The sequence below is a fragment of the Centroberyx affinis genome, unplaced genomic scaffold, assembly GCF_046629955.1.
Source record: "Centroberyx affinis isolate AG114_WGS23_722 - 3 ecotype Tasmania unplaced genomic scaffold, CSIRO-AGI_Caff_v1 ptg001727l_1, whole genome shotgun sequence".
Lineage (NCBI taxonomy): Eukaryota > Metazoa > Chordata > Actinopteri > Beryciformes > Berycidae > Centroberyx > Centroberyx affinis.
In genome coordinates this window covers 7,698-24,760 of record NW_027280134.1, presented here as the reverse complement: position 1 = coordinate 24,760, position 17,063 = coordinate 7,698, and the positions used below count along the sequence as shown (strand labels likewise).

Here is a 17,063-nt window from a genome sequence, read left to right as displayed (position 1 = left end):
ACACACACACACACACACACACACACACACACACACAAACTGAAACACAAATGCACACAGGCGCAAACTAACTGAGGTCCCTGAGGGCCTCTGACTGTCTTTGGTGTTCTGACACCCTGTAAGTTTTGATTTTCTTTTCATGAGTTGTTAGTATCAGTGGGGCACAGTCAAACCACCAGGGTCTCGTCCTGTCTCACACTGGGACTCACATAAAGGGACAGGAAGTATTTAACAAGCACAATTTGTCCAATGAACATGAAGAAGTGATGGGATTAAATATTTTCTGGAAAATTGGGTCTGTAATTGGATTCCTTACTGTGGGAGCACCCTGAGGAGGGATTTCCCAATTTAATGGGCCCTGATTGGTCCTGGCTCATTATCAAGGATGGCATTTAACAGTGGCCAACGCATGAGGCAACACTGTCATGTAACAGCTACTTTGATACAGTGCCAGACCTGACTGGGATCTGTTCACTCTGTCTGAAGACAGGGGCAGGATTTCCAAATTTCTGAACATCTTTTTTTAAACATGACCTAGCTGGCAGGAGAATTAGGGTGTTTGTGTGTGTGTATGTGTGTGTGTGTGTATGACTTGAATGTGTTCTGGACAAATAGACCTCGCCATTAATACATTAGCCATTTCAAGACCATTTCAAGGTATTCTGCAGTAACATCTCTGCTTGTTAGTTGGGTGAATGAACTAATACGTCTCCGTGTCAAACTAAAAACGTTAACACCTTCATAATTCAACACAACGGGACACCTGCCTGTTGTGGAACAAGAAACGCTCCGCCGCCTTTGTTCAGCGCAGGGTTACTTGGAGATTCCAAAACACAAACAACAGGAATTCTTTCATTTCAAGCCCTTTCACCGTGCTGCTTTTGTTTCGGCTGAACCCCGGTGTGCATTCTTGGAGTGGGATCAATAGTTTGAGTTTAATTCTTGTGCCTGTCAGCAAGAAAAATTCAATTTGTCAGCTGTCCTGGCCCTGATCCAGGAAACGTTTGACCGTGTGACCCCCGGGGCCCAGCAAGAGGTATGATGGGAAGGGAGGGTATATAAACATGCAGGCAGCGGCGCAGGGCCACAGTCCGCCTGCCTGAGGAGACTGTCACAGAGCCTCCACCAGAGACACGGTAAGACAACAGCTCGTCCTTCTGCTGCAGTGTTTCTTTAAGGACGAGTCGGGGGACTTGGGATCCACTTGGGCCTTTTTCTCTCGGGGCCTCCAAATGACATTAGGTCTCCAAACTTTTCTACAGTTTGGGTTCACAGTTTAGCAAGTTCAGAAACCCTTGTTGTGGTGTAAATGTTCAGTTGTAAGAAAGATGGAGCTGTCAGTCTGATTTTAGGCACAGCGTACTCTGTCTGCATATTTATAGGATCACAGTGATTGGCATTAATATGTAGATGTGTCTACAGTACCAGGGGAGCATATAGTCAGTACTGTAATGATGTGTGTAAATAATGATCTTTTATATAGCCATCTGCAGTATCATTTGACTCAGCACTTCAAATGAAACCAAACTGACTCTCAACAGATGAAACTCTTGGCACTGCCCTCCATTCTGCTGGTCATCTCCAGTGTCCATGCTTTCCGGTATGAGGAGCTGGTGCAGTACGTTGACAGCCATCAAGAAGAATATGTAGAGGTACAATATATTCTTCATCTACTTCTTCTTCTTCTCATTATTTGGGGTCCAAGGACCACAGGTGCTGGAACCCTATTGGATTTTTCTTCCGCTTCTTCTTTTTCTGCCTTAAAACGATCTGGAGGTCAGAGTCCATAATGTCGAACAGCAATAGCAGTAGATAGGTTTCAAATCTCCTCCACCACCCAGGCAAGAAAAAAACATTACACTGATCAGCCAGATGGTGGTGCTTTCTTTAGCAACTTTAGCATATATAACTTTAGCATATATAGCGTATAACATAGAATCTTTTTTTTTTTTGCTCAGATGCCTTGTTTCAAGAAAAATCCGTTGCACATACTGGTTTTCATTTCCACCATGATAGTTTTATCACCATTTTTGATTTTTTTGCTATTTCTCCTGCAAAGTTGATTGAATCTCCATGAAAATTCGCACAGCATATATGGACTTCCTACATTACCACTATTACTGAGACAGCCAGTTTGAAAATCCAAACTGGCTGTGGTGCACAAATGAAATTCAATGCAAAATGAAGTACAATTACTAAATGTTTGCTGCTAGAACAACCAAACTTCACATACATATTTGGAATGGACCACTTCTGGTCGCACTCCATAGTGCCACCATCAGGCCAACCTTGCCGTAGGACCTATTTTTTTGTTTTTTAAAAATCTCCATCAAAGTTTACAGACAGCATATTTGAACCTTTATCATGCCTATTTCACATCATTTTGATACTTGTAACTGTTTGGCCGTGATGCACAAACAAATTTGATGTCTGATGCACAAACAGGAAGGGAGGCATAATTCCTAAATGCTTCATGCTAGAGCAATCAAATTTGGTGTATCAGTTTCAAATGTCCCCCACTACTCAGGCAAATGAAATTATTCAGATTATTACAGCCAGATAGTGCCACTATACAACTTCATATGTTGGCCAAAGACTCTGAACTGTATGGCCTTGAATAATTTCCCCCCCCCTCAGATTCCATCACTCTACATGAATCCATTGCACATACTGGTTACTGGTAGCAGTAGTAGTAGTAGTGGTATTGGTAGTTGTGGTAGTGGTAGTTGCAGCACTACAGTAGCAGTAGTAGCAGCAGCAGTAGTAGTAGTAGTAGTATATTTTTCATAAACAACAGCAGTTGAACAACAGATGGATTAAATGGATTCTGAGTTCAATATTAAAAAACCCGGAACTGTTAGATGATCTTTAGATGTATTTGTGTGTGTGTGTGTGTGTGTGTGTGTGTGTGTTTTAGGCTCTGCGGGACTGGGTAGCAATTGAGAGTGACTCCAGCAATGTGTTGAAGAGACCAGACCTACACCGCATGATGGAGATGACGGCTCAGAAGCTGAGGGCGATGGGAGGGACTGTGGAGCTGGTGGACATCGGTGAACAAGAGGTCAGTCATGGAGTCATTTACCCAGGCGAGCTGAACCTCCCTGCCTTTTATACATGTTCTAATAACAAGATATATGAGCATTACATATAATTATCATACCCTAATTGGTTGGTAAATAATTTGTATTTCAAACAGCGAGGGAGAGTGACAGTGGCAAACTCAACAAACATGATCACAACCGCTGACTTCAAAAAGGTTGTGGTGCAGTCAGAAGTAAATCAACCTCCTCATTACTGACTGGGCTACATCAAAGTTTCTTCCCAAACTCAACAAACAAATAGTCTGGTTAGGACCCAACTAGGAGTCAACATCCTCAGTATTTATCCAGTAATTAGGACAAAAAGACTGTTAAGGCAAAAGACAAAAAACAAAACTATTATTGGATCGTATTGTGTATGGTAAAAAATGTGTATGGCAAAAAATAATGAATGACGGCCCTTTGACATCAAACAATAGAAAAGCAGTTATTTCAGAAAGGAGCAGCTGAAAGGGAATACTGAATTCACTCTAATTATGAAAAACAAAAGCTTCTCTCTAACTCTCCCTCCCTCTCCTCATCCTGTTAAAAACACATTGGGTATCTGCGTACTGACATTCCTTTGCTATCACAAAAAGATACCCATAATGACACTGACAGAACGCCTGTAGTAAATTCAATACTTCTCACATCCTGCAGATCATTTTCCTACTGTTCTGTGGGCTAAAGTACACTGTAATAAGTCAATATTATCCTAAACTTAGTGTTTGCATGGTTCCACATAGGTTGAGCAAACAGACTACATGTGACAGTAGAGCATGGACATTTGACCTTGTGCATAGCACAGTATTGCTATCAGAGCACACTACACACACTTGTTACCATGGAAACCGTCACATTACAGATTTGTCCTCCTTTGGTGTCTCCAGCTTCCTGATGGGCAGACATTGGCCTTACCTAAAGTGGTGACAGCCCAGTTTGGCAATGACCCCAACAAAAACACAGTGTGCGTCTACGGCCATGTGGACGTCCAGCCGGCTAAGATAGAAGACGGCTGGGCCACAGAGCCTTACAACCTGACTGACATCAACGGTAAGGGCTTTTAATGCATCCACTGTATACATGGTGAAGGTTACTACTAGTGATATTGACGTCAATCATGATGTCTCATCTGATTTTGGGTTTTGAAGCCTATGAAACAGCACCCTCATGTGACAGTAAAACTCCTGAAACTCATACTAATGAAATGACCCACCCCGCCTGTTCAATGGCAGGGAAACTCTGGGATAGATTACTTACCTTTAAATGGCTAATTAATGTATAGAAACATCATTGAACAAATAAATAACTAAATAAAATGTGCAAAGAAAACAAAATTTCATTGCAGGTTTTAGAGACTATTTTTATTGTAGCTGTGGTCAGAGAGGGATCGGAGGTGGATGACGGCATGACTGGCCAATAACTGATAATTAATAAAAGGCCAGTAAGAGAAAATGCATCTTCAACCAATCCTCTGAGGTAGTAAATAGATTAAACAGAAATACATTATCCAAATTTTATTTCTATGATACTACAGTTCAGTCTGATCTGCTATCATAAACAAGTATCTTCTAAAGTTAGAGATAATAGAGCCAAGACTCCCAATGTCATCAAAAGACATTTTCTGTACCAGCCGCTCCGTTGAAATTAAATTTCAAAATGGTTTTCCCTATTTTCCTTAACTTTTTGTTGTATTTTGTTGCTGAGCTCATTTTCTTGCTTTGGATGTAGAAGCTCAGACAAAAAGTCTGTGGCATTATGCAGGCAATCTGCCATTTATTGTCAATGGACAGCTGAAGAGACAGACATATCTCTTGATGGCATCAAAAATTTGATTCTTGCTTCTCTGGTGTCAGCCTTTTGAAGAGAGTTGCTCCTGTTCAGAAATATGAATTGAATTGTTCAAGATGGTTGGAAAATTTTTTTTTAGCCTGGAAAGAATATGATTCCAATTCTCCTGTTCTTGCTAAAACTTTTATTGGAACAAACTCACACTGTAGCAGCAGTGCAGTAAACATAAAAAGTGAGACATCTGCATGATAAAAAAGTGTAATGAGTGTTGCATCATTTTGCCTGTAGGTAACCTGTATGGAAGAGGAGCATCAGACAACAAGGCTCCAGTTTTAGCCTGGATCCATGCTGTGGAGGCTTACCAGGCCCTCAACATGGTGAGAGAAAGTTCACATTACCTTTAATCCGATGGGTCGCTTTCTCATGCGCTGTTTTGCATCCACAATTGAATAAAGCCAAATGCTTATTGGGAAGGACACAAACAAGACTGAAGGAAAATAGCTGCAGAGAGGCACTGTGACCTCGAGTGAGAGCAAAGGACAGATTAAAGCTTACTTATTTGCAAAACATCTTTGTCTTGAAAGCACTTCAAATATAAAGAGGGAAGAGAGCCCTCAGGCAAGATGGACAGAAAAGATTACCTCCATTTATTTGTGCAGAGCGTTTTAGTCGAGTAAAATACTTAAAAGATTTAGTGGGAAAGGACTAGCTTCCCTCAGGCAAGGCAGAGAGCAGAGCTGAGCTTCAGCCAAACTAACTTGCAAAGTCACTGCTGGGTTTTTTTTTGCAAAGTCACTGCAGTAGTCTGTTGCTACAATCCTCTCTGCCACCTTGTCTTGTCAAAACATACATAGTGGAATATGCACATCAAACAGCCCGAGCCAGATGCTGGATGAGAAATAGGAATTTTGTGGCTGTTGATAAGACTAGTTTCACACACAGCTTGTGACTGTGGTTTTATGATTCTCGAGCCCACAAAGCCATTATAATTTCAAAATGACATGGCTGTCAATCTAAAAAAAATAAGTTGTTTTTTTTCTCAGTTGAAGAGACAAGGTTTTCATCCAATAGCAGTCTGCTTTTCCATCACAATCACCTGCTGTTTGCCTGCCAAAATGTCTGCATGATCTAAATGGAATGTTACTATTTTCTTTTGGTTTTCTCCACCAGGAGCTGCCAGTGAATGTGAAGTTCGTCGTAGAGGGGATGGAGGAAACGGGCTCCAATGGCCTGGATGCCATGATCCTGGCCCAGAGAGACACCTTCTTCTCCGACGTGGATTACATCATCATCTCAGACTGTGGCTGGCTCAGCAGACGACCCGCCCTCACCTACGGCACCAGGGGCAACTGCTACTTCTTTGCTGAGGTACCACCCACCGAGCATGTTTTATATCGATTAGCCCTTTAAAAGACGTGTAAACGGTTAGACATCTAGGCTAAAATGAGGCTACATAGGGTTTAAATGTGTTTAAGTTTAGTAGATTTCTACATCTTAGACTACGTCTTCTGGGGTAAATGACAAAAATAAAGCATTATATTGTACTTCTCTGGTGCAAATTTTTGATATATTTTATATATTTACAGCTGTTTCTGCTAAAATTGAGCTATATATTGCCACTGTGCTCTTCCATGCTGTTTCATGGCAGGGGTTTCCTCTTGTGTGTGTGCAGGTTGAAGGGCCCAAACAGGACTTACATTCTGGAGTGTATGGAGGCACTGTGATAGAACCAATGACCGACCTCATCGGCATTCTTGGTGAGTATATATTTTATGTATTGCGATTGGCCTGAATGCAGTGACTGTATCCCCTATGAGCTTTCTCTGCGGTTATGTATCTTTCTATAAAGCACTATAAGTTAACAAAATCGTGTCATATGTGTATGATTGACTGATATGCCACAATACATTTAATACAGCCGCCCTGCTGAAGTGTCCTTTAGCAACACGCTGAATCCCTACCAGCTCCAGCACTGCTGCTCTGTTACAGACCCTGACCTCTGACCTCCCTGGAGAGGGGGGCAGTGAAAAAGAGAATTTCCCTACAGAGATCCATTAAATATCACATCATGCTACTCTGTTCGACCTCCACTCCTCAGACACGCTGATCAGTCCCAGTGGTAAGATCCTGATCCCTGGGATCAGGGAGGCTGTGGCCCCCCTCTCCGATGAGGAATGGAAAATGTACCAGGACATCGAGTTTGACATCGAAAGCTACAAGAGCAAGATTGGTGTCAGCCAGCTCATGTACAGCAACAAGGTAACAGAGACTCATTTTGAAAAGAGTTATGATCATCTATGATAACGTGAGATGGACAGGTGACAAGGAAAGAGATTTTGCAAACATTTTATGGGCTTTTTATTTAAAAAACACATTTTAAAAAACATCACTCTATCTATCTATCTATCTATCTATCTACTCCAGGTCGACTTGTTGGCCCACAGGTGGCGCTACCCCACTGTCTCCATCCATGGCATCGAGGGTGCCTTCTCTGCCTCTGGCTCTAAGACTGTCATCCCTGCCAAGGTTACTGCTAAGTTCTCCATCAGACAGGTTCCCAACATGGACCCTGCTATGGTCAAGAAACAGGTAAAACAGGATATTAATGCTTTGGAAAAAATGGACCAGTCATGTCTGAACAATTTGTAGTTCTATTGTCTTCTCTTGTCTTCTCTTGTCTTCTCTTTGCTTCTCTTCTCCCACACACTCACTCCACTCTTATCTTCTGGGTCCATGACTTAAAGGTGACAGACTACCTGCACTCTGTGTTTGCCAAGAGGAAGAGTCCGAACAAGCTGAAGGTGACTATGATCATCGGGGCCAAGCCCTGGCTGGCTGACACTCAGCACCCTCTGTATGAGGCTGGGAAGGTTGCTGTCAAGAAAGGTACAGTGCACACCGCCCAGCTCGCATGTACAGCACACCTGTCACTCCATAACACCCTCTGTACACAGCCAGTGAGGCTGAAGCGTCCTGTTCTGATTGGTATAAAGAACGTAACAAATATACTAAATATATATAAATATACTAAATATACAAAATCAACACACTCTGGACACACATAGCCTTCCCACACACACACAGACTATTTATGTATTTTTAACACCCCTCAACAAACTTCCACCTATTTCAGCTCCCCTGCTTTATTTTAAACTCAGTTAACCATAAAATACCATGTGTATGTGTGTTATAAACGTGTATATATTATACACACACACACACACACACACACACACACACACACACACACACACACACACACACACACACACACACAACCATGTACTGATTCAGCTTCAGCAGTGCTTTAGGAAATCTGGCTTGAGTGACACACATATAATTCCTCTAAATGTTCTTTTTTTGTGGCTTTTGGCAAGGTAAGTCGAGCCTGACAACATGCAGCCTTACAATAATGTCCATAACACTGTAAGCTAAGTGTTCCTCCCCTCCTCCTCCACTAGTGTTTGACATGGAGCCTGATCTGATCCGCGAGGGCGGGACCATCCCCATCGCCAGAACCTTCCAGGACGTCACAGGGAAAAGCATCATCATGCTGCCCATCGGAGGCTTCGATGACGGTCTGCACTCCCAGAACGAGAAAATGAGCAGGTTGGACTTTCATGCTTAACATGTGATCTCCTGACACGCTTGTAAAAAAAATCTATTTGAAAATGAACTGGTCAGGGTCGCCCTTACAGCATCATGCAGGGGAGAGATGGAGCTGATGGATTGAAAGCAGCTTTTCTTGCATTTTGCATTGGATTAAAGGAAAGTGCAGTGAATAGTTCACCTTTTTTATTGAGGCAGGAATGATAAGAGGAGAGGCAGGACAGAAGGTTGGATTTTAACCAAAAGGGAAGAAGTCCTTCATATTTACTCTATATAACACAGTATATCAGGATAAGGGGGGTGCAGGGGAAGGGTCAGGATCAAATAGAAATTAATCAAATTAAATATAGACATGTACAAACATGGACAATGCCACAAAAAATAACACTTGACTATAACTTCATAGGAAAGGCTGTAGATATTGAAACAAAAGCAGAGCAGACAGACAATCACTGGGCAATATGTAATAAGAGCAGAGCAATAACAAGTGGAGGCACATTTAATATTAGACAGCTTACAGCCAGGTGACAGCAAACATCACCACAAGGACAAATGGACGGCCTCTAGAGAACGGATAGTGCAGACAGAGCTACCGCCGACTGAAGTAGAGAACGCTGCACAAGGACACAGCGAGCTTTTAATATTATTAGGTGGGCAAGGAACTGCATGTATCTGAAAGAACGCCTCTTCACGAGGCCTTGAAGGCAGAAATTAAGATACACTGGTCCACTTTCAAAAGTGCTTTATAACTCACTGTAGCTGCAAACTGGAACGGGGACTCGCCCATGGAGGCTTAGGCTTCAGGGACTTTCGACAAGGTGCGACGGACCGATGCGGCGCTGTCGGTAACGGATGCAGTTTGTAGAATTCTGTTGATTTCTGAACCACAAATCTTTCTAGCAATGGCGTTACAAAGTGCAAATAATATTGTATAATTGTGATGGAGAGCTTGTGAAATTGTGATGGGCAAGCCCCCTACAGCCGAATAAAATGTAGCTAATATCACGATTAATTTTTCTGCCCCGCGATACGTATTGTCACATTTTTGCATCGCGATATATTGAATTTCAATATATCGTCCCATCCCTGGTATTTATCAATCTTCAAATTCTTTCTCCTCTCCCGTCTCCCAGGTACAACTACATCGAGGGAACCAAGTTATTCATCGCCTACCTAAACCAAGTGTCCCAGATCAAGAAGACCACAGTGTGATCGTCCCGTGTGTCCGCGTCTCCTCTTTGTCCAAACTACAGTATCAAGGCAGTAACGTCTATCCGGTGAGGAGTGGTTAGCATCGAATACACAGAGGTTTTCTTGTTATTATGTTTCATGGCATTATTCTGTGACTTCCTCAACCATTCCAGCAGTGCAGTGAGCTCTATCTGACACAAGTCTGTTTTTTTTGTAGTATCTCTTTCTCTCTGTCCTTCACTCTCTCTCACCCAGCGTTCTGTCTCTTGCCCATCCCTTATTTTATATCTTTTTCCATCACATTTTTCCATCTTTCTTTCTCTCTCTTTACTCTCTTTAAAGTATTTTTTAACTAAAGCCTATATGCTAATTCATGGGAGTATATTTTACACAGGAAGCGGAGCAAAACATGAGGCAGGGGTCCATCTCTCTCTCTCTATCTATCTATCTATCTATCTATCTATGTATGTCATAATATTTTTAAATATAGTGGCAAATGCGACTACTTGAATTTACAAAAGATTCATTAGTTATTTGCGACTGCTCTTATGATTTGTTCAAGTGTCTTGAGCGGGCTAACGTTGCTATTCTCATCACTCACCTTGCATATGCGACATGTTTTTATGTTCCATGCAATGTCATACAGTACTGTAAGTGTGTGTGGGTCATTTAGTAAAAGCTGTACAATGCAACGAGAAGTGTGTCAAGTATTTTACTGTATGTCTTTTTTTTTAATTTTATTACGCAAGAAAGTACTTGAAGGTTCTTTAATGTCCCGCAGGAGTTTGATATTCACACATTTATTGGGTCACTAAAGAACCTTTTCACTGGAGAGTTTTAATAATAAAAAGACAACACACACACACACACACAGAGACACAGAGACACACACACATATTCTTTTCTCAGGTGACATTTATTTGACCATTTATACATTCACTGCAGCATGCTAATGCACGTATAGATAGACAATAGCTATGCAGACAGAAGGAGAGAAAGATACCTGGAGCAGTCGCTGTATGTACAGTTTGCACTGTCTGTTTTTAGAGCACTTCTGATTCTTAATATCCAAGACAAATTCCCCTTGAGGCAAATAAATATCTGTTCTATGCCTTCCCAGCAAGCATGTGTGACCAGGGCCTCTAAACTGCTAGAGGCCCTATTCAAAATGATCTGTGGAGGCAAATCCTACCCACCATCAAGCAATAAACACTGAGTGAAACACCTTTTATTTATTTCAAAGGTAGAAAAAATTAATTAAAGGATGCCTGACGCCCTAGGCATTTGTCTATTCAGCCTATAGGCTGAATAGGCAATAGTCCAACGTCAAAAACAAGCACAAAAATTTCAGGATATATTATGGCACATTTAAAGAATCATATTAAAACAGCTTTGGAAACTGTTTTGAATTGATATCATTAAGATATTTAGGTGCTGATTTCACAAAATGATGCAGGTAGCAGCTTTGGATGCAGGTCATCGTATAAACATCTATTCAACGTCAAATTGCTTGCTGGGATTCTTTTCTATTCTCCTCTATTCTATTCTATTCTATTCTATTCTATTCTAATCTATTCTATTGTAGAGGTGTCAGGAGCAGTAAGTGGTAGGGAGGAACCCTGGTGTTGTGAAGAAGCCGTGTCTGACACTTCAGCGGCCTGATTCACAACACCAGCTGACCCGCCGCACCGAGAGCCGGGCCCACCGGCAGTCTGGAGGCTCCGGTCCAGCGGTTCATCTTCAGCGAGCGAGATAACCGACCCACTGACAAGGCACCGGGTCTGTAGCGCTATAGTGTTACAGTGTCATAGCTGCTTTGCTGCTCACAAAGAAGCACCGGGGCAGCAGACACAGCGGTGCCACTGAAGTAGTTGGGAGTATACGCACCTCTTATTCGGGCCAGTTAGACTGTGACCGTCGATCAGCCTTATTACCATTAAAAAAAAAAAAAAAGAACACCCACCTCTCCTCTGCAGCACACTTAACTCCTCAGCTGCCACCAGGCCTTCATTGGCTGCAGTGGTAGGGAGAGACGAGTGGATAGCAATAAGAAACTGACTGGTGCATCAGACTGGAAGATGAGGCTAAACTGGGGAGCGAGGCAGCATGGGTGCAGTACACACTTCCTATCCACTGGAGGGCAGTAGGCATATAGTAGGGCTCTTCTCTGTTTGCCCTCTGAGTCTGCTGCTTTGATGACAGGCTGAACACACAGCATGGCATAACCTGTAGGAGATAAAGAGGAGGAAAAGGAAAATGCATTAACTGGTGGAAAATGCGTTTTTATGCATGTAAACATAAGGTGAGAAAATGATACGGAATGAACAACAAACAACATTTTTGACCACCTGAAAAATCAAATGCGACTAAGTGATGTACGCGTGCATTAAAGAGAGAAGTGCAGCAACCAAAGAGAGAGGAACATTATTCCTCTCACATCAGGCGAGACTTAGGCGGTTCTAGGTGCCAGACCAGAATACAAGATTCTCCATATGCATAACGCTCTCGGCGTCCCAGCCACGGCGACCGACTCCCTTACCAAAGCTGTTAGGAAAAACGCAGCTTAATTGCACCGTGTCTTCCAGAAACACAAGGCGGCCCTCAGATGTAACAGTGCTCTATTTGGTTGCCTATTTATAAAGCACTTTGGTATTGAGGACAGGGCCGTGATGGAGCTGAGAATAACTTTGGTTTCACAGCGGCAAGTCTTAATCCACCTTAAAGCAGCCCACTGTGTATGAACACTGAAATCATGTCATGGTGAAGTGGGTTCACAGTAAAACGATCTTAAAGCAATATTTCACTTTGATATACCATGTCGTTTTCAGTACTCAATAAACTTTTTGACATTTGCTCCCTTTATCAGAAGTATCGATAAAAAGATTGCGGAATAGATTGCATCTGTAGGGGGCAGGTAATGTTCCAAAGTGAGATTTACGATCAAAATAAATGACATTGAATAGCCACAAGGAAAATATGGTAACCTCCTCATCTTCAATAACATCAATCTTCATTTTGAGCCATTCTGTAAAAATAAAAGATCAACAAATGTACAATGTTTTACTAGAAAAAGAATGAGGAAAGGAGAATAAAGAGACAGCTGAGGTGAGCTGAGGTAGGAGATAGACTGTGACCTTTGCTGGGGGGGTCCCATAGGTACAGCTAATTAACCACACGCGCACACACACACACAAAGGATAGAGGGAGGAAATAGATAGATAGATAGATAGATAGATAGCCAACTACAAGTGTTAAAAATCTCCCAAACCCCAGAATATTTCTAGTTAGTCAAACAGCGAAACAGAACAATAGAAACAATCCCTACACTGTGTCAGCTGTGCAGCTTTATTGGATAAACACTGTGCGTTTTCACAGTGGGCTACTCCATATAATGAAGTTCCATCCGACTGTTGCGGAGTGCTGCGATGGTCTAGGTGAGTACGGTAGTTTACTGTGCCACTTCTGCTGCTGAAATGGACCGGTAATGCAAAATGTTCCACGGCTCTCGTTGTAAAATTGGGTTTTAAGCCACGGTGAAAGCGTAGCCTTTGACCACTCCATTAATCATTGGTTTGTCCTTCTGCCTGACCAACCCAGGCGGGGTCAGTCCTTGCTAATTCCTTCACAAGCTGCCGTGTCACACTCAACATAATATCCCAGCAATACATTTCTCCTAATCCCTTTTTATCAGGTTCGCTGGCCTTTCTGGTCAATCTAATTGCGACAAAGCCCACATAAGGGCTTTTGTGCCAAAGAAAGTTCTTTTACGGTTTCAATTAAACGGCTGGGCCGGCCCAGCGGAAGCTCTTGGACGAACGCCAGTGTCCTTCAGACAAAGAATGTCACTGCGCATAATGGGTAGAAACACTTCAGCGAGGAAGAAGGAAAGGAGGTAAAGAACGTAGGGAAAAAAAGGAAACCTGCCATGCCACTCGCCTCACAACTTAGCTCATTTCAGAGCCAAGAGTTTTTTATGCTTTTTTTTTTTTTTTTTTAGGAAGGGGCACAAAGATTTAAGTAACATTCAAAACTAGCCTCAGGGATTATGGGCAGGGAGCAGGCGGTGTGTGTGTGTGTGTGTGCACGTGTGTGTGTGTGTGTTTTGGGGGGGATAGAAAAAGAGAGAGAGACTCATCTCAGTTAAAGCGGGCTGTTTGGAGATGTGCATTGCTATTACAGAAAAGGTGAAAGCAGTCAAAGCTTTTGGGCAGCGGCCTATTTAAAGGCCTTCATTGATTTCCATTGTGTTTGATGCTCCAACAATTCTGGAAAATTCCCCGTTTTGGCCTCTGTGTGGTCAGCAGGGCTCGTCCTTGTCTTCAGCTGCTCAAACATGCTGAAATCTGGTCTGAGTGTATTTTCAGCAAGGCTTTCAGATCACAATGCTTAAGTTTCAGTCTGCGATGGTTTCCTATTGCAATCTGACTCTGAAAAACGTGTGCATGCTTCCATCACCAGCAGACTGGACTACTGTCATGCCCTCTCTCTGGCCTTCCTATAGACGACTACTGGACGACTACAGCTGATCCACAATGCTGCAGCTGGACTAAAACATCTGACCACATTACTCCAGCTCTCAAATGTCTCCATTGGCTTCCTGTAAATTTGAGAATTGATTTCAAGATCTTTGTAGACCAGGAGTACCTGGTCTACAAAGCTCTCGATGGGCCTTGAACCACAATATACTGTATATCAGACAGGCTGAACAGCTTTGAGCCTCGCAGATCTTTCAGGTCATCTGGCTTTGTCTTCTACATATCCCCAGAATGCACAGAGTGTGTAACTTAGGATGGTTGGGGCAGTAGTAAATGGGTTAGATGGGGTAGTGCAGTTTTTGTGCATATTTTTGTGTATATAACTTGACATTTCTAATGCAATCTGAATTTTTCTGCCTTTTTTTTCCGTGAAAGAAAATTGAGCTACATCGTGTGGAACTGTGCTACACATATAAACTTTGAGAGAGAGTGAGTGCATGTCTGCATGACATATTTTGGACATGCAGTGTATCAAGAGAAGCGAATATGAACTGCCCCAAAAAGAAAATTCAATCCAATCCTGTTTTTCAAACCCACTGCATCCATGTAAAGAACAGCAATGATTCGACGCCTTTCAGATTCTCTCTACGTTTCATTCAAATTCACTCTATATTTAAAAGCCCTGAGAATTTCTCACATATCATCCACGCTGTAATTCCTCGGGGATCATCTCCCGGCGAGCTCTTTCTCAGTCCCTGACACCTCTGTATTGTCTGCCCCAACCCATTTCACCCTCATCTTATCCAATCTCCGCGGCCCCTGCTGTATCAAACCCGACCGCCCGTCTGTCTCTCAGTCTGTCGGCCCGGGACTGTGACGGCCCCTGATTGAATCCGGTTCGGTGGGAAAACCCGCTCCGTGTCTGCCAGCGCTCATGCCTCTCCCTCTGACAGGCCGGATGGCTACTCCGCTTGTTTCATCCCATTCCATTCATCACAATATTTTGCTTAGCAGACACCTTTGGAGTGATGACTCGGCCCCGAAACAAGACAATATAGTCGTATAGTGGGTGAATTTCATTTAACGGAGGAATTGAAGAACAATGTATTCTCAAGGTGAGGATGATGCTTATCTTATGCATTCATACCAAAGGATGATATATATATACTGTATATAAAAGACAAAAGGAGTAAATAAATAATGTATATCTTTTACAGTGGAAAGTGATGTATTTATCAAGGATAGAGCAATAATTCATGAGAAAAGAGCTAAGAGGGATGTTTCTTTATACAATACTGTTTCTTGACTATTATTTGCCTAGATTCCAATCTTTATTTGACATTTGGTGTATGGCTTCAATGTTCTGTTGGCTTGCAACCTTATTATACAATTATTCCCTCCAAAAGCGAAGGAGGTTCTGTTTTCGCCCCTGTCTGTTTGTCTGTTTGTTGTCAGTTGATTAGATTTTGGTGGTGATCCACATGCGGGATTTCTGCCATTAGATGATTTTTGTTTTTTTGCCATAACTATTATGCTGCGTTCATGTGCTGGTGGGAAAGACCGACATCTTCTAGTTACATAAGTTTTTCAAATCACCATCTATTTTCATTTATTGATGGACTTGATGAGAATCAACTCACAGCCTATCCAGACATTTTTCTCTTTTTTTCTCTGCAGCAGTCGGTCTTCAATTCTTTCAGCGCAGGACCCAAGTTTAAAAAAAAAAATTGTTTGACGCTAATACGGCAAATACTGATTCAGAAGGTGAGGCACCAGAAACTGGTCCATTTTGTCTCCCAACCCATCATTTAAGAAATATTGCTTTGCAGTTGAAAATAGTTTGTTTCATCTGCTGTGTCCCTGTGTTTTCAGTTTATTGTGTCCTTCTGCGAAATGCACTTTAAACAACCTTGACTTGACTTGTGTAAAGAAATGGAGGCTCTGAAAGTTGTTAAAAGCCCAAAACAGGCTCTCATCTACCAGGAAAGCTACACAGAGCTTTGTATCCTGAAATCCCCGGACCACTTCATCAACAACTACTTGTTGAGGCGCCCTTGAGCAAGGCACTGAACCCCTAACTGTTCCAGTGGAGCTGCTCAGTGAGCCACAGCAGAAGCCTGTGGTTGTACCCGGCAGCTCCCAGGTGTGAGAGTACGAAACTGTGTGAATGTGAAGCAGGGAGTCGCTGGAAAAGAGCAAGCTTGCTCAGTCGACTTTCCCTGGATAAATAAAGGTTAGAGAAAAAAAAAATGCTGTCAGTTTAGCGGGTTCAGTTGACTTCAAATGGCCAACAGCCAGTGCCAATACCAGATGCTCAACGGCTGCGCTGTAGCTTGGCCAAAGGTTCCCCGTCTCCAGCCAACACCCCCCTAGCCACGCCCCACCCAGTTACACTGTCTTCCCTGGGGTCTCTCCTCTCTCTCTCTCTCTCTCTCTCGCCTCCCTTCTGTTGGGACACGTCCATCCTTCACTCTGCTTTCAGACAGCTGTGCTTACTCTGCACTACAGACTGAGAGAGAGAGAGAGAGAGAGAGAGGGAGAGAGAAAGAGTATGTGCGTGTGAAAGAGAGAGCGACAGAAAGAAAAAGAGAGAGAGAGGCAGTCTGCTTGCTGGATAAAAGCAAGCTTTTTGTTTCCTAATGGAGCCTTGCCCATCTCAGTTAGATCAATCATTCAGACGGCGCCTGACATTGGCATCACTGATTTAACATAATTTATTTCCTAAGGAAGAGGAGGAGGAGGATGAGGAGGCGGAGGTGGCTGGCACTTCTTCTTGTCAGTATGTTCTGAGGAACGAGGAGAACGGTGGGGCTGCATACATTCATTCATTCGTTCGTTCGTTCATTCGTTCCTTCATTTGTTCATTCCTTCATTCATTCATTCGACAATAGGTCTACCAAGCACAGGAAAGCAAATTTAA

At 42.7% G+C, this 17,063-nt stretch overlaps 1 protein-coding gene across 1 annotated transcript; it reads left to right on the top strand.

Annotated features, from left to right (window-relative positions):
- The first annotated feature begins 1,541 nt into the window (after positions 1-1,541).
- Positions 1,542-9,689, top strand: cndp1 (carnosine dipeptidase 1). Its single transcript, XM_071528816.1, has 11 exons — positions 1,542-1,652; positions 2,918-3,061; positions 3,968-4,130; positions 5,157-5,245; positions 6,039-6,236; positions 6,541-6,625; positions 6,967-7,127; positions 7,293-7,457; positions 7,613-7,754; positions 8,330-8,477; positions 9,611-9,689. Exons 1-11 carry the CDS (start codon positions 1,542-1,544, stop codon positions 9,687-9,689), a joined length of 1,485 nt encoding a protein of 494 aa, XP_071384917.1.
- Positions 9,690-17,063: the final 7,374 nt, after the last annotated feature.